The sequence below is a fragment of the Amblyomma americanum genome, chromosome 7 (assembly GCF_052857255.1).
Source record: "Amblyomma americanum isolate KBUSLIRL-KWMA chromosome 7, ASM5285725v1, whole genome shotgun sequence".
NCBI lineage: Eukaryota > Metazoa > Arthropoda > Arachnida > Ixodida > Ixodidae > Amblyomma > Amblyomma americanum.
The window spans coordinates 94,388,160-94,409,640 of NC_135503.1; the positions used below are offsets into that span (position 1 = coordinate 94,388,160).

Genomic DNA, 21,481 nt, shown 5'->3' on the forward strand with positions numbered 1-21,481 from the left:
ATAAAGTACATGACAGCGTAGAGCATACAATACTCTTGAGAAAGCTTGACGAAATTCTGCCGCCTTTTTGCAATCTTGCATGTGTACAGGAATTCCTAAAAGATAGACATTTCTTCTGTTCCTACAGTCCCTTTACTTCCTAAACCTCCTTTGAGACTAGAGGTGTGCCTCAGGGACCGGTCCTGTCACTTTTACGTTTTAACATAGTCATGCGGGATATACCTATTTAGGGTAATATCAAAGTGCATGTGTGTGCGGACGAGATAGCCTTTTTTTGATCTGCTAGAGATATTCAATCACTGTACCAGCTATTGCAAGGATACCTCAATGCCCTGGAAGTTTGGCTGTCTAAGGTAGATTTATTTCTCAACTTGAAAAAGTCTTCCGTTCTTGTTTTCCCACCAGCGTCCCCTCTTTATATATCTCCACTGCATCGTGGCGCACAAATACATGTCGAGTCCATAAAATACGTAGGTGTAATATACGACCCCCTTTAAACTGGCCACTTCATATCAAAAGTATTGTCTTGAAAGGTGAGCGGGCTCTCGGTCACCTGACGCGAGTCAGCAATAAAAAATTTGGTATGCGCAGACAACTCTTTTGTTCCTCTACAAGATCTACAGTCGTTGACGAAAGTAACCAGGCTGCGTGATTTGCTTTTGAGTCGTATATTGAAGCTGTTATGCCAGCTCTCAAGCACTTAATCTGTGTATTGTAATGAGAACTGTTGTCCTCACTTCCCGAGAACTTTTTGATATTTAGGGAACAAGTAAGGGCTCCACTATTCGAGTGAGAAGCAAACCGTGCATCCTGGTTACTTTTGTCGAAGTCTTTATGCAATAAGTGCACAAGTAATTTTGGAGTTCGTTTGTGTTCTGTACTCCGGTTGTACCAACAAAACCGAAAGTAACAATAGTGCCGTAATGAAAAATATGCTGATATCATTTATTACCGAGAACAGGGTCCTAATAATTTTCACAAAGGCTTTCTACCCACGCATGCCCGTGCGAGTGTGGTTCGGCTGACCTTTCCCGTCTGTGTCTTTGGCAGCGAATTGAAGAAAAAGACACCGCCGTAGAGGTTTTTATGCACAGCCAGATTATCTGCAAAGAAAGAAGAAACGAATTATACGAAAATGTTATGCCTAAACTTATAAACAGGTGGTAATTGAAATTCCCGGGCGGCGAAAAAATACTCGGAGTTTTGCAGAGAAACACAGAAAATTCAGTTGACATACTGCTACTTTGTGTTAACATATGGCAAGTATTTTTCTTGTCCGGGTAAGCTATGCTAACAATGAAATTCAAATTACGATCAACTCCAGCTGTTCTTTGCAGTGAAGTTAAAGGCAACTCCACTAAATGACAATTTCTAGAAACGCGTGGATTTCGGCGAGCGCTTAGGAGTAGCACTGAGAAGCCGGAATGTTCTGCTGGAAACTTATTATACGCTGCAAAAAGGGCTCTATCGTATATTTCCACGTGTTGCTCAGCCTGAAAGACGTTGACGCTGGTGGCGCTCAGATTGAAGGACGTTGAAGTTCACCAGCTCCCCTCCTAAAGGACGTGCTGCCGAGCTGTCGGGTCTGTTTCTTGTCACCAACACCATGACAAAGACACAGAGGCTTGTCCGAAAAACACCTTTGTCACTATTTCGGTCCTCAGAAAGTCTTGCGGCGTGTCAGCGACTTCAACAACGATATACTCCAGCAGAAGGCACTTCCGGAGCAGAGAAGACGTCCACTACCCCATCCAGAGATCGTCCATGTTTTACCCATGAAGCTGTATTTTGCTCTATGAACCCCCCCCCCCCCCCCCAGCTTGTTTGAACCTTTCTTGTGCGCTTATGTATGCTTGTGGGCGCGCATTTTTTAAGAAGGGACGGATGCCATGTGGTGATCAGGCTGAGAGAGAGAGAGAAAAACTTTATTTGGTCCATTAAGGGTTTAGCGTTTGGTCTTCGTCTTCATCGCTGCAGACTCTTGACCTTCAAAGCAGGGTTGGGTCCCTAGTCCAGAGCTCCACTGAGTCGCGCTGCTTCGCTTGCGTGCTGCACCATTGCCCTTTGGGCGGCGAGCTCGCAGCTGGTGAGCCGGCTCTGCCACTGCTCCGCACTCGGGGTTTTCTGTTAGTGGAACGTGTAGTTTCGCTTACACTCCCAGGTTATATGGTAAAGCGTGAGGTTTGCCCCGCACCACGGGCATGTGTTCCTATACTGTGTAGGATACATCTTGCTAAATATGAGTAGGGTAAAGAATGTTCCCGTTTGCAGCCTCCGCCAACCAGCTGCTTCTTGTTGTGTGAGGCCCTTATGTGGCGGGGAGTACCTAATTCTCCTGCCTCTTTGATAGTTTAGGTATTCTGAAAATCCGATCTCCACGGTGAAGTGCTGTCCTTGGGCGTATGGCCGCTCGGCTCGGTACGTGATCTCTCGAGCCAAGCTGTCTGCCCCTTTGTTTCCTTCTATCCCCGTGTGTGCCGGAATCCAGATTAGTTTGTGGGTTGCTGTTTTTCGGAGGTGTACTGCTTCGCGGAGGATAGCTAAGGCAGCCCTGCAGATTCTACCTTTCGTATAGTTTCTGCATGTCTCTTTTGAGTCCGTTAGGATGACCAATGATTCGTATTTTCGATAGCGCTCAGCCGCTGCCAGCGCAACAGCGACTTCCTCCGCTTCCGCTGCCCTGACGCTACGTGTAGTTGCGCAGGTGATTAATTGCCTGCGTTATCAACTACCACCGAAGCTGGGTTGTAGAAGCTTTCGCGTCTATTCCATGGATACATGGTTGCATCCGTGAAGACTGTTTTCTAATTTGGCTAAGTACCTGTCTCCTGGCCGCGTGGAGATTTGGGTCCATGCTTTTCGGAATGGGATTGACCTGCAGGGATCTACGGATCACGTCGGGCATATCGGCGGATCGATCGAGATGCCCCCTTGGGTCGCGACCCAACCTTGTCAGCAGCGCTCTTCCTGCAGCCGTGTTTCTGAGTCGTTGCAGCTGTGCTTCGTGCTGGGCTTCTGCCAGCTCCACAAACGTGTTGCTGATTCCTAGCTGTAGCAGCTTCTCATTCGATGTGTTTCTTGGTAGGTGGAGTGCCGTCTTGTATGCCTTCCTTAGGACTGTCTCTGCCTGTTCTGTTTCGCTTTTGATCAAGGGGTGGTATGGCAGCGAGTAGATGGCCCTACTGACTATGAGGCTTCTTACTTGTTTTAGCGTGTCTTCTTCTTTTATTCCATGCCTTCGGTTGGAGACTCTGGTTTTCATTCTGCCTACCTCTTCGGCCGACATGCCGAGCAGACAAAGTGTGTGGCTGCATTTTCTGCTTGCTTGCAGCCACATCCCTAGGACTCTTGTCATGTTTTTCTCCGGGATGTTTTGCCCCCCTAGTTTCACTTCGACCGGCGCGTCGGCGGGATGTCTTCCTACCCTCAATAGTTCGGACTTTTCTGTAGAGCAGGCTAGTCCTCTTTTTTTCTTCACTTATCTTTCAAAGCATTTTGCTGCTCGTTGTAGCAGTTCTTGCTTTTCCCCCTGGGATCTATAGTTCACCCAGACCGTGATGTCGTCTGCGTACATCGCGTGCAAGCTCAAAGACGTTGACGCTGGTGTACGCTCGGACTGAGCGGACTGAGCGCTCGGACTGAGCGCTGAAGCTCGCCTGTTCACCTCCTGAAGGACGAACTGCCAAGGGGTCGGGTCTAGTTCTTGCCACTAACACCGTGAGAAATTTTATGTTGATGTATTTAAACTAGTACCAAAATTGAAGTGCCATTTTTTGTATATTTAGCTTCTCTGGTATTCTATTCAGGAACTTAATTTTAGAAACACAAATAAAATAATTAATGAAGACGACCAAGTGCATCAGACAAGCTTATCAAGCTGCGGCTTTTCTTCTTGAGACCCACTGCTCTTTGAAGCGGAAATAATATGAAATGAAACTTCTAAGAGATTTTACATGCACACATTAGTCATATTCTCCTCCTGTAATTCAGTATGCAATAGGCAAGCCTCCGAACAATAAATAGGAAAGGTAGCCTCGCATAATCACTGCAGAACTAAAAAACGACAACAAATTATTATACGGTGCTAAAGTTCACAAATCGGCACCGTGTTGCTGAGAAAGGGGATATTCCGGCAGAATTGCAAAGAATGACATGTATATTTGCAATTTGAACCTGTTAGCAACGTATGCCTTAAAGAAAAAAAACTGTTTTGAAACGGTGCGTGTTTGCATTGTACAGAGTGCACTAAAGCACACAATGTGTGTCCGACCAGTTTAACCAGTATGCACTATGTGTCGCGGCGCATCAAGCGCGACGTTCTTGTGGAAATCATTGAAGACGAACTAATGTTGCAATACGCAGAATGATGCCATTGGTTTCTGAACAGTAGCCGAAACACAGATGCAGTCTTCAAGAACGAGTGGGTATGCACTTTTTCTACAGCTAATTTCAGTCGATTAAGGCTGGGCCTAGAAATGAGTGTGAAACGTACCGTAAAATATGCGAGTGGAGATGGCATACTGTCGTTATGCATTTCGCACCAGTTTAAAGGTGCTTGCAAAGGGCAGAAGAATGCTCTTTCCCTTCTCAAACACCTTTAAACTACTCTTCGCACTGAACCATGCAATCAAAGACCTCGTCATTTTTGTTAAGTGTGCTGAAGCATAACGAGGCGCAGCAGGACAGTTTTCGGCTAACTCGAGAAGTGCGCGCGGGCAAGCCCTTAGCTTCCGTCGCGGAAAGAACCATTCACTGCGACAGCTGGCTAGCAACATGCTGAAGTAGTGACAACTTTGTCCTTGCATAACTGAAAGAAAAGACGGTAGTGCAATATGATTCATAATCGCCCCATAGTACACTGACGGTGTCATGGAATGACGAGGTGTAATAAAGAAAATTGACTTCTGCTAAAGCTAGCATCTGCCTCGATGATCCTAATGCGTGGTTTGGCAATAAAAAGATGACAATGGCAAAAAAGTATGCGTGCCTTTCTATTACTTCCGCAATCTCATAGATGTTGATGAACTCAATTCGACCATTGTTTCAACAGCTACTTGGAAACAAGGACGACGTTTGATACATTATTCTATCCTAGCAAACTGATCAGTGAGGACGGTTCTGCGTTCGCATGCTACGAATTTACTGCGTTTGTTGCTAAGCAGCAGTTTCGGCATGACATAATAAATACTGGGTGTGCAAGGTTAAACATTGAGTGGCTAGTCTAGACAGGAAAGCTGCTGCTGATGAAGGCCTGGAGAAAGTCTATGACCCATTCTAGTAATTCCAAGGCAACCGCAGAAGGTTTGCAAAAGCCGAAACGCAAGTTCAGTTAAGTTCATGTTTGACAAAAGATCTCCTGCAGCTTTCCCAAGAAACACAAAGTCTACTTTTGAATTCGCGTATAGCTAACCACCTACGCGTATAGCTACTCACCTACGGGGCAGAAACGTGGATGCTAACGAGAAGGGCTCAGCTTAAGTTAACGGCAACACAGTGAGCCATGGAAAGGAAAATGATAGGTGTAACGTTAAGAGACCGGAAGCGGGCAAAGTGGGTGAAGGAACAAACGCGTGTAAATGACATCCTTGTCGAAATCAAGAGGAAGAAATGGGCTTGGACAGGGCATGTAATGCGAAGGCAAGATAACCGCTGGTCCTTATCGGTACCGTAGTCGATTCAAAGAGAAGGCGAGCGTAGCAGAGGGGCTGCAGAAGGTTAGGTGGGCGGATGCGATTAGGAATTTTGCAGGCATAGGTTGGGCGCAGCTGGCAAAGAACAGGGTTAATATGAGAGACATGGGAGAGGGGCTTTGCCCTGCAGTGGGTGTAGTCAGGCTGGTGATGATGACGATGACGATGAACCAGCGAGAAAAATACACAAAGAAGAGTGAGAGGGGGAAGCAGCTCAGCGGGACTGCACTGGATCTCTGTGCACTAAATAATAATGACAATGTGAGGCTAACAACACGCTCTATAGGACAGTCATAAAAAGCGGGACCGTAGCAAAAACGGCAGCTTTCAGATCCTGAACATTTGAAACCCACTGTAGGACTAAAAACACACCTGATACATGTACGACAAATGCGAAGGCTGAAATTAACAGACCTAAGAAAGACCTTTACATCTCCCAAAAACTCATTTAGCAGTCCATCGCGATCATCTGAAGACAGGCGTCCAATCAAAGATGTGGAACTGTGTGGTCACCAATCACAAGCGGACTTCATATTGCGCAGGTCCCCAGCTCTCACAAATAGCCACTTTCCTTGAGATCTCGTCGGCTCCGCCTCGAAGCACCAGCGACAGCTTTGTTCTCGTATGGCTCACAGAAAAATGTCGTGCTGAAATATGATTCGTAATTATGGTGTAGGTGCACATTTTATGCGTAACCGGTATCACGAAATGAAATAAAGACAATAGAATTTTGGTTATTATCATCAGTTCTGTCAGTCTTGACGCCATAGGAAGCATAAGAGGGTACTCGCACAGCTTCCGACCTATCCGTTCGATCACGTTCCACTTGACGCTCCACTAATACAAGGCATACTACGTCCGCCCCAATAAGCTTGGGTGGTTGTGGTGAATACTCAATGTTAGGCAACAAGCAACACTAACGCCACTCTCAAAGCAGAATATTGGACATACGCCGCCGTAGCTCAGTTCATAGTGCGCCGGCCGCAATATTCACAGGTCGTGGGTTCGGGTTTCATTCGCAGCATGTGGTTGTTTTTATTTCGCTATCTAACTAGTTATCTTTCAAGGATAAAATAATTGCACTTTTATTGTCTAAATAATTAAGCCTATAAAGTTTAAAATAGGCGAGAACACTGCTCTATGCTACTTGGTTTCAGTTACAGCTGTTTGGCTTAGTTCATATAATGAACGGGTAGTTTATTAAGTTTCGATAGTATTTGAAGCATCGCTTGCTTAGAACTGTGTGCAATCAGCAGAAGTGTTTAAAGCCAGTGAAGAGGCTCAGAAGGCAATAACTGCAGGAGCCACTTGAGGATTTTAGAAAATTGTTTAAATTTTTAAAGTTTGTCCCATAGCTTTAAAATTAAAGCTACCTAGGTTGCCCATTTATCCAAATTGCGCCAATAGCCGATGAGGAAGAGACCCTTCAAGCCAGAAGAAATGCGCTCCCAGAAAATCTTGTCGAAGAGAAAGTTCGGGAACTGTTGAAATTGCACCATACAAAAAATTGCATGGAGAAGGAGCGCAGCCATATCATATTGCACCACGCTTACGTTTCAAACACGTTCGCTCAAATGAGCACAGGAAGCCCTATTACAGCGCATTATCAATGCAGGAATTTTGTCAAGCTGCAAACCCTAGTTAAAAAATGTTTACGTGACAGAGCAGCATGACCGTCCGTAGCACGTCTAGGGTTGTCGCATGACCAAGAGTGAGAAACTAGTCGGTCATTCATGAAACTGAAAAAGATTGAATATCTCCCGAAAATATCCATCTAACAGCATTTAGGCCTCACAGATGGCGCCATGACAGTTTACAAACAAGCTTGACAAAAACGTAGTGAAATATATGCGCAGCGATACCCCAAGTAATAGGTATTTAGGCGTATTACAACACATGCAGACCTGTCGAGCCATCAGGGTTGGGAAGCGTAATCAGCTTATAATAATTCTTCGTTTTTAATTCTCGCCATTCTTTACTTGCAAAGAAAGCGCTTAAGCTAAAAAGGCGCCTATTGAGTCAGTGCCACCGCTCATAACATTGAAAGAGAGTTGAATGAGAATCCTATTGCATCTGCATTAATAAAAGAAATCTAGAGCACTTGTGAGGCGGATTCTTGCCAAAATTTGAACTTTTAGTTTTTCTGATCGTTCAGTGAGACGATTGTGTTTCATAATGTAGACGTCTAAGAACACGCTGCTACTTGCCTACCTTTGATGGTGGCCTTGATCTTGCTGGCAACACGTGCAGGTTCGCATTCGCTGCCACTGACGTCCTTAAGTACGACAGCAGCAGCTGGGGCCTCACCGTACTTTGGATCCAGCAGACCGACCACAGCCACTTCGGATACGTGCTCTGAGTGTTCCTGGACGATCAATTCTTCAAGCTCTGCGGGAACAACCACTTTGTCCATGCACTTGATCATTTCCTTCAGCCGCTGGACGACGTAAAGTCGGCCATCTTCATCGTAGTATCCAGCATCTCCTGCGTTGAATAACTGCGTAAACCTCAGAAACGAGCATTGAATACAGGCAGATCAAGTATAATGGCCGGGGTCGAAACAAGGGAGCTATCAAGAACAAGTCGAAAAACAATGTCCAGCTCATAAAAAGAACAGTGGCCTGGTCATGGGAATGTAAACCTCATTTTTCGTATCGCAAGTTCTCGTACCGAAGCATGTTGTTTTTCAAGGATAAAATGTATTATTATCCTAGTACGTTTAAATGTTGTTTTGATTGCCAAAGCTTCTGGTTCATGTTTCAAAATAGAGCGGCTCTCTTCTCTATAGCCCTATTTTCTATATTCTCTGAAAACATTTACCAAATCATAAAACGTTTCATTTCGTTTTGGCTCGCAGAGCCCGACACTGTAAAGGCTCCGGTAATGCATAAAAACTGAAATAGGCGATAAATGCGGCTCTAATTTCTGAACGAACCCATCTCAGCAGTTGACGACGAAGGCAGAAGTGTCACTTTAAATGTAGTTGTTATTTATTCAAATAAATTTCAAATCAAAACATAAATTAAAAAATGCTACCGGGCGCGGTAACTGCGAAATACCGCAAGCGGAATGAAGTCTCTTATAAGCAGGGTGTGGGGCAGAGAGTAATGACTACCGTATTCAGCCTTTGGCACCCTCTTTGCGATCTCAGGTCCTATGGAACGCTGCTCTGATAGATGGAAGTCAACATCTACACAGCAATGTTTACCCAGACAAAGCCCGTGGCGTTTGCTTTTTATTTAACTGCCGCAAACGCCCTGCCATCATTCTACATCCATTAATTTTTCTTGTTAGCACACTATTCATGCTGAAAAATACGACGATTTGCTCGTTAGGTCTGGTCGGCAACAAAAAAAAAACTGCTGATGGCCTAGCTCTGTTATGCCAGGATATACGTAGCGAAAGCGCGGCGACTTCTGGATCGGAAGAGTTAATGAAACCCGTGCATTCACTAGATGCGCCTTTATTCATTATGAAACCCTGAGCGGTGATGGCGGAGATATGCTGCCCCGTCAGATCCGGCTAGATGGCACCCCTATTTGGATGCGTGTGTGTGCGTCCCAGACTTTTGGATAGAGTTTTGGGTAGAGTAGGTGTAGGGTGGCCTGGTGTATTGTGGCGTAAGCGTGGTACTTTTATTTTCGGCACAATTTCCATACAGTAAAGAAAAAAAAAGAGCCGTGATGGCGGAGTGGAAGCGTCTTCGCCTCAAACCCCAAAGGCCCTGGTTCGATTCCCAGCCTCGACACAGGCTTTTTTTTTTCATTCAGTGAGTGTGCGTGGCCTTCAGTGGCTTCCATAGATAGCGCCACCGAATACGTTGGTTAGCGGTTAAGCGCGTAAGGGCGGGATAGGGCGGGCAAGGGCGGCTCCGCGGCGAGGCGCGCGGTTTGACGGCATGCTAGAGGGCGCGCGGCGTCCGCCAGCTGCAGCCGTTGCTAGGCAACGGCTCTGTGCCTCCTCCTCAGGAGTGCCACAGCGAAATCGCAAGTTCGTCGCCAATGTAGCTTTCGCTACAAAATTGGGAAGTGAGAATTTCTATTCTGCCTGCAAATAGCAGCCTCTTTGGCAACTATTCGAGGGAGCGGATGCACTTCGAGCGTCCAGTGCTAGTCGTCGGTGTAATAGGGTCGGGTGTTATTTAGTGATAGCATTCCGGTGCCATTGGTTTGAAGGCTTAATTAGAGGGCCATTTTTTTTGCTTCGTCCTTCGGTTTTTTCTGACTAGCGCTGACTGATTAACAGAGCTCTCGAAATTACTGACATCTACCACAAATGACACTCACCTTTTAAGTAATTTTATTTGTTTTTTCGGTCCATATTTTGTTGCGTTTTATGAGGTTAAAGTGAAGTACCCTGTAGATTCCTATGCTTGGTAATAATAGGCCTCGTATATGCTGCAAACACTGCGCTTTCTTCATTTGTAAAGTCGATTGAGTTCTTAGCGAAGCGCATGAAGTCTTTCGGAACCAGAACTTAACTTCTCGCTACGCCGACCAAGATGACGCAGTTTTGCACTTCGGTTAATTCGACAGCATTAAGTGAGCAACGAAGGCGAAAAGTTTCCGGCGCTGGCGGCGGCGTCAGCGTCTGTGTGCTCTCTCCACCTACCACGGTTGGTAGGTGGGAGATGTTCTTCAAGGTGGTTTCTTTGTTCTTGCCAGTGGTTCCCCTCTCCCTACACTCCATTTGTAATGAAGACGAGGGAGACGGCGGACTAAGAATAACTCAGCGAAATGAATAGGAGAAGTGAAATGGAATAATGGTAGAAAAATAATAGAATGAGAAATGGAAGGGAACCACAGCGGGGAAAGAATCAGAAATGAATCAGAAAGAGAACTGAAAAAGATTAGCGAGAGAAAGAGAAATGCAAACTCATTTCCTATGCATCGTTCCAACTGATCTCCATGGCCATGATTCCCTATCCGCCAAGATGCAGGCATGAATCACCTTCCCGCAAAGATTCGGACCGCACCTGACTTGCACCAGCCGTCCTCCTCAAAGAACTCGGCAGTCTCCTTCGGTCTCTTGTAGTATTCCTTGATCACGGTTGGTGTGCGAAAGCATACCTCGCCTGTCTCGTACGGGCCCAGTTTTTGTCGTGTCACCATGTCAACAACCTGCGAAAAAGTCAATTAAGAGTGGGATTGCAAGGTAACCTGTGTAGTACTACTAGCACGAATAGTTTTGTTGGCAAGCAGTAAAAATAACTTTTCATCTATGCGTACAATTTTTAAGGACTGCTTTCATTCGTTTTGAATCAAATGTGAAGCTATTCTTGCCTTCTGTAGCCTAATGCTTCGTCCATGAACATTTGATAAAATATTTTGACAAAGAGGAGAGAAAAGCTACAATAGGCAACTACAAAGAAGTAACATGAAGAAAGCAGATTGTTTTTTAACTTAAAGAGGTCCGGTTTCTTTTTGTTTCTTTAAACCCAGCGCTACAACAATGTGCCCGCATTGGCGATGAAACAAGCATCTCAGAAAAATTACCGATGTGACAGCCTTGCGGGAAACAAACCGAAGACGTGATATTTGTAGTTCTAAATTATTTCCTGGCGCCGTTTCAAACTAAAGTACCACCAGGTGATATAACTTTGCTGCAGCTTCTAACTTCCCTGTTTCTAAAGCGAGAACATCTCTGGCATTACTTGGCTCATTGCTCAAAAGCTCCACCGTCGTCAGAAATTTGTGGCAGGCACGACAGGTGAAAACGCGGCACGCGAATGACGTCGTCGCCTGTCATCGAGCAATATGCCGCCGGCGTTCACTGAGGCCTTTGGCATTGGCGTTGGCCATGTTGCCGCCAGCGTCAGCATGTACGCCAAACCAGGGTCTAAACCACGACTCGCCGAGCTCCGCGATTGCTTCGTTGCAGACGGAGAAATGTACGCAGAGGAATTCGTCGGGACGGGACTGGTTGTGTACGTATACGTGGCGCCAAATCTGCTTCAAATGGACGTGGCAGCTGTCGTGAACAGGAATCTGCATTCGGCTCTACGCTGCGGCTTGTCCATGCTCTTGGTCGATGACCTCAATCAGGACGTTCAACGTCAACATTTATTAACACGATGCGTGCTGATCTCACCTTATGACTCGCCTCTCGAACAGATGCAGTCACCAGTTCGCAATGCACCGGAATCCACTTGGCGTTGGAAAACAGGCCAAGCACAGTCAACGAAGTAAGGTCCGCATCGACATAATACATCGGTCACGAGACCATGCTACTGTTGACAATCTCTATCAACTTGGACGCGTAGACGCCGTCGTCGGAGACGACGAACGAGCACGACTAAGATTCAACGCGCTTCAGGTACCCGTCAGACGACGACCACGGCATCCGCTCAGAGTGTGAGGTGGCGTTTACCTACGACCCCGCTCAGAAAACTAGTCACCGCTCGGCTAAGTGGTATCATTGTGCTGAAGAGTGGTGTCATCAAAACAGAACACTCATTTCAATGTTATTGAAGCACTACTTTGATGAAAACTCCGCAAATAAAATTAAGCTGAAACATCACAATATGGCCAGTTTGTCGCTTTGCGTTGCGGCGACCTCATAAGCAGCAGCATTCTCTCGGAAACAAAACACAGCAGCACTTAACTCAGCAGCATTTCGCCAAAACTTAACTCAGCAACAAGTAATGCTCTAGCATTTACGTGTTATGAGAATTGCTAAAGTGCCCCAATAATTTCTTTATCCGCCTAGTTACAGTGACAAGACAAATGTTTAAGGGAGAATCTATTATTTGGTTCTATATACAGCCCTAGCCTATATCAGCCCCTCTGAGTTCAATCCTAATTTGAGCGCTTCCGAAATGACATTTAAACACCACCTGGCTCTATCCACTACCCTTTCGGGCATAACCTAATGCGCCGCGGACGTTTGTTTGGGTTTCACAAAACTACATAATTAATTTTACTACTTTAACAAGTGTGTGCATAAAATATTCAGCGGAACTGCAAGTTCATAGTCAGTTGAGATAACTAAACTTTCCGGGCACATTCATTATCATTATCAGCCTGACTACACCCACTGCAGAGCAAAGGCTTATCTCATATATCTCTAGTTAACCCTTTTCTTTGCCAGCGGCGGCAACCGCATTCCCACAAACTTCTTAATCTCATCCGCCCACCTAACCTTCTGCCACTCCCTGCTACGCTTGCCTTCTCTTGGAATCCACTCCATTACCCTCAAGGACCAGCGTTATCTTGCCATGGCTTTGCATGCCATGCCCAAGCCTATTTTTCTCTTGATTTCGACTGGGATGTTATTAACCCGCGTTTGTTCTCTCACCCACTCTGCCCGTTTCCGGTCCCTTAAAGCTACACCTATCATTTTTTTTTCGTAGCTCACTACGTTGTCCTTAACTTAAGCTGAACCCTTTTTGTCAGCCTCCACGTTTCTGTCCAGTAGGTGAGTACCTGTAATATACAGCTGTAGTACACTGTTCACTTGAAGGATATTCGTAAACTGCTACCCATGATCTCAGACAACCTTCCATATACGCTCCACCCCATTCTTATGCTTCTAGTTATTTTCCTCTCACGATCTGGATCAGCTGTCACTACCTGCCCTAAGTAGACGTGTTCCTTAACCATTTCCAACACCTCGCAGCCAAATGTGAACTGCTGTTTCCTTGCTAGACTGCTGAGAATGACTTTTGGTTCGCTGCTTATTAATTTTTAGACCCACTGTTTGTCTCTGCATGTCTAACTCACTGATCATTTGCAGTTCACCTCCTGAGTGACTCAGCAAGGCAATGTCATCAGCGAATCGCAGATTGTTCAGGTATTCTCCATTTAACTTTTATCCCCAACTATTCCCAATCCCGAACTCGGAATTCCTCCTGTAAAGAGGGAGTGAATTGCTTTGGAGGACATATTATGCCGGAATGAATCGACATAACGATGGGAACACGCTTGTAGCAGTTCTTCGGGTCTCCTGTTTACTGCAGTTTAAAAAGTGTTGAAGAAATATAAGCAGAACAATCACTTCTCAACACTACGATTACCGGGGAAAACATGTAGTGATCACAATATACTAATTGTTACTTTATTACCTCCTTGCTACAGATAGCATTACTGAGAAATAGAAAGGAATGGGACGAACACCCAGCATGTGAGCAAGAAGACAGATGGGTGCACTATTTTATTTGAGCCTACAGAAATAGGCGCGCATATTCTACATGCTTCTGTAAAATGGGCACAGGGAAGCTCAGAGTTCGATTGGTTCACGCATTTCGTGGTGTATAGCACAAGTCATCGCGCACAAAGTATTTGAAGAGAGCGGCTCAGAAACAAGGCGTCACGGAGACAGCAGATCGAGGACAAAGAGAGAGCAGACACGATGGCAGTGGCACACGTCTAATATCAAAGTGTCTTAAAGGCTGGCTCTTTTAAATCACTTGAAGAAACCTTGACATAGCTTTTACGCGACCACGAACACTACCGAACCTCTTAGGCATTTCAAGACAATCGTCATTGTGCACTCTTGAAAGTATCAACACAGAGAAAACTGAGGAGAAATAATTTCCACCTTCAAGTTTGAATTTTTCCTTTCTGATTCTAAGTTCCCAATTTGCATCCGGAATTTCAGTCAGTCTCATGAAACCGGAACACTAATCCAGTTCGCGAATACATGCGTGTCCGGGACCGACGCCCCGTCTACGAGGCCGCGTCCGTCACCGTTACTGATGGTAAACCTGCTTTCGCAAGCAACACCGCAGGAACAGTAAGCGTAAGGGAATCACCCAGCTCTTATATATTTTATACTACCTCGGGGGGGGGGGGGGTGCTATATGGCAACTTAATAATATCATTTCGTGCGCACGAGGAATAAGAGCTGTAAAAACGGACGACTGGTTATAACGCGTAATTTGGAAGCTTAGATACGCACTGGTCTGTAATCCGCGTCACGTAAAAAAACTTCTGTATAATCTTCGCTGTAATTACCTCTAAAATGAAGATTTCAGCCACAGCCGTTATAATCTTATTTAATTCTTCACCGGTATGAAACGTTACGATGCTTAAGGACGGGCGATTTATATGTTAATTCAGAAAAACCTGCTATGTTATCTAAACAGGAAACCAATATTCCCTACTCCATACCCCTAAAACGCGAGACACTACCCACGGTTCGGCGATCTGATTGCCAACAACAGACAAGTTTTATTTTTTCTCGCAGGCCCCCTCCGTTAGAGGCAATGACCGTCTGCTTCCAGTGCGAAGCACGCAGCTGAGAAGACAGTGAATGCCCCAGTCTGGTACTCGCCGACTGCCGCCGTGTTTGACATTTTTCTGTCTACTTTTGCAGCACCCGGAGCGTAAGGATGCTCTGCTCTGGCGTCGACGTCGACGTCCGTGGCAATTGTCACGTCCTTGTCCGAGACGAGCAAACTATGTCGACGTTCATGGCTATCGCATCGTCCAAACGACCTTCGCGGGCTCGCATTCCAGACCTTCGTGGGAGTCGAAACCACGACGTTCATGGAACTCGAACCGCATTTTTTTTGCTGCTAAGGCTCTCAATTGAGCAAGTAACTTCTAACACACGTGTGGTATTTGCTGTCGCTATCATCATTGTTATCATGACCAACCACGTTCTTTGCTTTCGCTACCAACATCATTACTATGATCGACACTAACATCACCACTGTCATCATCATAGCTATGACTGACTATAACTATCGCTATCATCATCGCTATCATGATCATCGATATCACCAACTGTCACTTTCGCAAACTGTCGTCGCCACTATCATCTTCATCACTATACCAACTATAGCTATCGCTGTCATCATCACTATCACTAACTCTGTACTATCACTATCAGTAGCTATCGTTATTCCTATCACTACACATCTCCTATTCCATTAAAGTTCTTTTCCTTCCTTCTGTATCACTACCATCACTCTCTATCTATAGCACTATCACTATCAGCAGTATCATTATCACTATCTTTCACTATTTTTACTATTTACTGACTACCACTACTATCATTACATATATGTTGCTTATCAACTGTTGCTTGATCAAATGTTACAATTTATTTAAGTACCATGCGATTTATGATTGAGAGTTTGTGCGGAAACTTTTGCGGACAGCCTCTGTCTATAACTCCCGTCCACGCCACTCATGAGCCAAGAAATGCTTTTGCCTTCAAAAATACAACTGCAAGAGCAGCTGTCTAGCATCAGAAATCGTGATTGTCCTCTCAATTTTATTTTCATCCCGTACGCTGATATGGTCTCAGGAGAAACCCACAGCCATCGCGTACTGCCGCCTCTGATGAGGCTTATTTCCGGGCTTGTAGAGTTAACTTGAGCTCTTGTGCGGCGTGCACAGTATTAACGCGTACACAAGTGGCTTCGCTCTTTCTTGGTTTGAGTAATTCCATCGATCCGAGTTATCAGTATCTGCGTGTGTGTGGTTCATGGGATGCGTCAACCGATTGCAACTTGTATGTAAAAGGTGCTTCCAGTTCTCTGCGCGGCACAGTTTCCAGCGGTAGCGTCGTAATAGCTCGACATCTTTGCTTATTGCTTCTTCAATAGGAATCGTCATTAAAGTGATGTTTATTTCAAAAATATTGCGCAATCATTGTTTCTAATGTGCGTATTGATTTTTACTGATTATATTGACTTTTGCTCGTTTCTGGTAGAGTTTATCTGCACAATTTAAGCGGAAAGGCCAGTTTGGCTACGTTAGAGAACCACAAGACCATAAGGCCAAAGGTGACGCGAAACCAAGCTCTTCAAGTGAGCATGTTACCGGGCTAGTTTATGGTGGATAATTGGACGAATTCGGCACAAAGACTAGACAAGGACCATATGAAGACACACATGCAATCTGGCCTGTTATAAAAATGAAGCCAAATATCTGGAACGCCCAAATGCGTTGCCACCAACGGTCATGTGTTTTCTAATGCAGTTCTGATCTAGCGCTTCTGTTGAAACCTCTCCCTCTCCCCGCAGAGACGAGCCACGTTGTTTTGGCTGCGAAACTTCTTGGGTCAACTGGAGGTTAACAGAAGGAACATTCGTTGATTTGGATGCGCAGTTTCTACTGGCACGGCAGGGTACGTAGGGGTCAATGGGTACATTTTAAGAAGATAGTGCTCACGGCTTGGTGGCTGATTTTGGCGAATTGTGCGAATTTTTTATTGCTTTCCGTCACGTCTTGACATTCATTAGACATTTGCGATTTTAGAGGGTAATTAAGTCTACAATATCTCTCTAATTTCAAATGCACCCTGAAATAGGTTCTAACTTATACAGCGCTCAGGATTGCTGCTTCAATATTACAGCGTTAAGGTCAGTAATAAAGCAACACATATTTTGGGTAAGAATTAAGAAAATCGTAAGCTCATCTCCTCAAATCGGTACTATGAATGTGAGAAATGCGCGCTGGTAGCGCAGCACAACCCAATACATATAAGTAACAAAAAGGAAAGACACCAATAATTAACACTTCAGGACTGGCAGTACGAACAAAAGAATACTGTTAAATCTGTGAATAAAACCGACCTCTTTGCTGGCTTGTTCAGTGGCCGCAAACATCTTTTGTCTTTTTGAAAAAACTGCTTCTTCAGTTCCGGGAAGTCATTTGAGCACAGGTTTGATTGCTAGCATAAGCAAGCAGCCGTGCCTTAGAAATAAATGATCGAGTGAGCATTTCGGAAGACGCATTTGGACATTACAGGCGTTTAGCATGTAGTTATTGCATGCAAGCGTGCATTTCTTCGCATTTCGACTGCCGGTTCTTCCAGTTCTGTTACAAATAATATGTTCCCTACAAACCTGTTCTTCGACGCGCCAGGATAACTGAGAATATTGGCAATTCGAAAATTCTTTATGCGGCATACTAAGTGACCAAACTACCAACAATCCAAGAATCTCAGAGGGCTGGAGCAACTATATTAATCTGCCCCGAATTCTATTTGCAACCAACACCCTTGGGCCTGTAGCACCCTCTCTTGGGCGGCGCCGACAGCCCGGCTAGCGCGCGCCACCCTGCGAAAAGAATAAAGACGGCACCTGGTCGTGGCTCGTGCAGCCACGGCTGGCAGTTCTGTTCTGGTGTCGGCTCGTAGCAATGGTCTCGTTTCCTTCGCTCCTGAGGTGTTAAGCCTACATTGGTGACCAAGGACGAGCAATGACCGATCCCACAACATCCACGCAGCAGGATTCGCGTCCGCAGGACGTCTCGTCGCTGCAGGTTCGCCTTCCACCTTTCTGGCCCCAGAACCCGCAAGTTTGGTTCCACCAGGTTGAGGCGCAATTTTGCCTAGCCCTCATCACGTCGGAGACGACGCGCTACTACCATGTTGCCTCAAGCCTGCCTCCTGACGTTGCCGGTGAGCTCTCCGACGTTCTCTCCGCCCCCATGGGTGCTACACCATATCAGCACCTGAAACCCAAGGTGCTGGAGAGATTTATGCCGTCGGACCGCACCCGCCTCCAGCAGCTCCTTACCGGGGAAGACCTTGGCGACCGGCGCCCCTCCCAGCTTCTGCGCCGCATGCAACAGCTTCTCGGGGAGCGCGACATCCCCAACCACTCAGCGTTGCTTCGAGAGCTTTTTCTCCAACGCCTTCCCCAACCCCTCCGCCTCATCCTTGCGGCGGCCGGTGACGTCACCCTCGACCGACTGGCTGAGCTCGCAGATAACGTTCATAAGGCCACCTCCCCGTCCGTCACTGCTGTTTTGCCGCCAAGAGACCCAGCGATTTCGCGCCGTGAGGCCCGTCTCGAGGAGCTTGCCGCCTCAGTCGCCGCACTCCGGAGCCGACCTCTGGAGACCCGTCCATCTCGTCTTGATCATCGCCCTCTTTCGCGCTCACGTCAAGCTCAGAGTCCCAGCCCTACATCTCTCTGCTGGTACCACAGGCGTTTTCGCCACCGGGCCACAAAGTGTACACCGCCCTGTTCGTGGCCGGGAAACGCCCGCCGGGATCATTTACGGCAGCGTGTGGTTCCCCCAGTCATTCGAGCCGCCTGTTCATGGTCACTGACAAGTTCTCCCGCACCCGGTTTCTTATCGACACGGGCGCGGAAATCAGAGTGGTTCCACCGACTAAGGCAGATCGTTCCAAGCCATCAGTATTGTCGCTCCGTGCTGCCAACGCCTCGTCTATACCCACGTATGGGCTACGATCTATCACCCTCGACTTCAGCCAACGCCGCACTTTTCGATGGGTCTTCGTCATCGCAGACGTGGTTCACCCGATCATCGGCTCAGACTTCCTCTCCTGCTTCGACTTAGACGTCAGCGTGCGGCATCGTCGCCTTCCCGACGGTCTGACTCATCTCTTCATCTCGGGAGTTTCGTCCGACCTTGCTCCCATGGGCATTCGCACGCTGATACCTTCCTCTCAGTTCGAAAAAGTGTTGGTGGATTTTCCGGAGCTCACTAAGCCATGCAACCTCACTCAGGTGCCTAAACATACTGTGAGACACCACATCGTCACCCGTGGTCCACCCGCAGATGCTCGACCGCGCCGCTTCTTTGGAGACCGTCTAGCTATCGCCAAACGTGAGTTTGACCACATGCTGGAGCTCGGCATTATACGCCCGTCGTCCAGCGCGTGGGCGCCTCCGCTGCATCTAGTGCCCAAGCGTGATCCCGGTGACTGGCGTCCCTGCGGCGACTAACGGGCGTTGAATGCCAACACTGTCCACGACAGCTATCCGCTGCCCCACATCCAGGACTTTACATCGCGCCTCGCCGGCTGCGCCATTTTTAGCAAAGTTGACCTGGTTAAGGCGCATCACCAAATTCCCATTGAACCCACCGACATACCTAAGACCGCCATCACGACGCCCTTTGGTTTGTTTGAGTACGTCCGGATGCCTTTTGGACTACGCAATTCGACTCAAACCTTCCAGCGGTTCATGGCTGAGGTCACGCGGGGCCTACCGAGTGTATTCGCGTACCTTGACGATGTCCTCATCGCCAGCCCTACACCTCATGATCATGAGCAAGACCTACGTGCTTTGTTCAAGCGTCTACAGCACTACGGCCTGTTTGTGAATGCCTCCAAGTGTGTTTTCGGTGCTTCTGAGCTCGAGTTTTTTGTCATCACATATCCTCAGAGGGTATCCGCCCTCTCGCGTCCCACGTCCAGACCATCGAGAATTTTCCCCTGCCCACAACCCTGCGCCTCCTGTGACAATTCCTGGGGCTGATGAATTTCTCCCGCCGCTTTATCCCGCACAGTGCAGAGCTACTTCGCCCGCTCACCGACCTCCTCCGGTCAACCGCTGGCCCTTTCTCCGCAATCTCTTGGTCATCGGAAGCCTAGGCTCCCTTAACTGCCGCGAAGCAAGCAGTCGCTAACGCCGTGCTTCTAGTCCATCCGCGCAACGACGCCTCTACGAGATTGATGGTGGATGCCTCCAGCGTGGCCATCGGAGCCGTCTTACAGCAGTACATTAACTCCGAGTGGAGACCATTGTCTTTTTACTCTCGGAAGCTACTTCCTGCTGAGACCCGCTGCAGCGTCTTCGGTCGAGAGCTCCTAGCCATCTACTCCGCTATCCAGCACTTTCGGCATTTTGTAGAAGGATGCAAGTTTCACGTGCTAACCGATCATAAACCGCTGGCATGTGTGTTCCGGACCTACTCATCGAAGCTGGTGTCACGTGAACTCCGTCAGCTCGCTTATATCTCGGAGTTTACTACCGACATCCGACATGTGAAAGGTGCCGCCAACACCGCCGCTGACGCCCTCTCTCGTATAGTCGCGGTAGACGCTCCATCTTCCACCGTCGACTGGACCACATTTTCTTCTGCCCCGCAGAATGACGATGAGCTCGCCGCTTTTCTCGCCTCGCCTTGTTCTCTCCGATTACGGCTTGTGCCCCATCCTTGCTCGCCTGAGCCCTTGTGGTGCGATGTTTCAACGGACTTTCCTCGCCCTTTTGTTCCGGCTGCACTACGTCACCCTATCTTCCATTCTCTCCATGACATATGCCATCCAGGCATTCGGGCTACTCAGCGCCTTCTCACCCAGCGCTATGTTTGGCCCGGAATCAACGCTATGTGCGTGCTTGGACGCGCCGGTGCCTACTCTGTCAGTCGACCATGATCTGTCGACATACCAAGACACCTTCCCAAGCCTTTCTGCCCCCTGGCCGTCGTTTCGACCATGTTCATCGCGACATCGTGGGCCCTCTACCCATCTCTCGAGGCTACCGCTATATCTTGACCATAGTCGACCGCTTCACTCGCTGGCCGGAGGCAGTCCCTATTCCTGACATCACCGCAGAGACTGTTTCGCGCGCCTTCATTTCTGCGTGGGTATCTCGATTTTGTTGTCCTGGCACTGTGACAACCGACCGTGGACGCCTGTTTGAGTCCTCCCTGTTTGCTTCCCTTAATAATATTCTCGGCGCCAGGCATTGCCGTACCACTGCATATCACCCGTGTGCTAACGGCATGGTGGAACGCCTTCACCGCCAATTGCAGGCCGCCCTCGCTGCCCGCCTCAATTGCCCCTCCTGGGTCGACTCCTTGCCCCTTGCGATGCTTGGTCTAAGGGCCGTCATCCGAGAAGACTTACAGTGCTCAGCTGCAGAACTCGTGTATGGTAGTGCTTTGCGTCTTCCAGGCGACTTACATCCCAGCAGCTTCCAGCCCAGCCCCAAGAATTCCTCCAACGCCCGCTGGACTGCGTTAAAGACCTCCGACCTACTCCCCCACGTCCGTCCCGCCACCATACCATTTTCGTACACCCCGACCTGGCCACTTCGACCCACGTTTTTGTGCGCCGCGACGACGTCCGAGCTC

General features: G+C 47.5%; 1 protein-coding gene across 3 annotated transcripts in view; it reads right to left on the reverse strand.

Moving 5' to 3' along the window:
* Positions 1 to 923: 923 nt before the first annotated feature.
* LOC144099415 (uncharacterized) overlaps positions 924 to 21,481 on the reverse strand; it is a 61,895-nt gene continuing 41,337 nt past the window's right edge. For all 3 annotated transcript variants that reach the window (XM_077632706.1, XM_077632705.1, XM_077632704.1), the window contains exons 8-10: positions 10,666 to 10,810; positions 7,902 to 8,174; positions 924 to 1,103 (exon numbers count right to left, since the gene is read on the reverse strand). In XM_077632706.1, the coding sequence (XP_077488832.1) occupies positions 976 to 1,103; positions 7,902 to 8,174; positions 10,666 to 10,810 (546 nt within the window). In that variant the 3' untranslated portion in view covers positions 924 to 975. The remainder of the gene's footprint in view (positions 1,104 to 7,901; positions 8,175 to 10,665; positions 10,811 to 21,481) is intronic.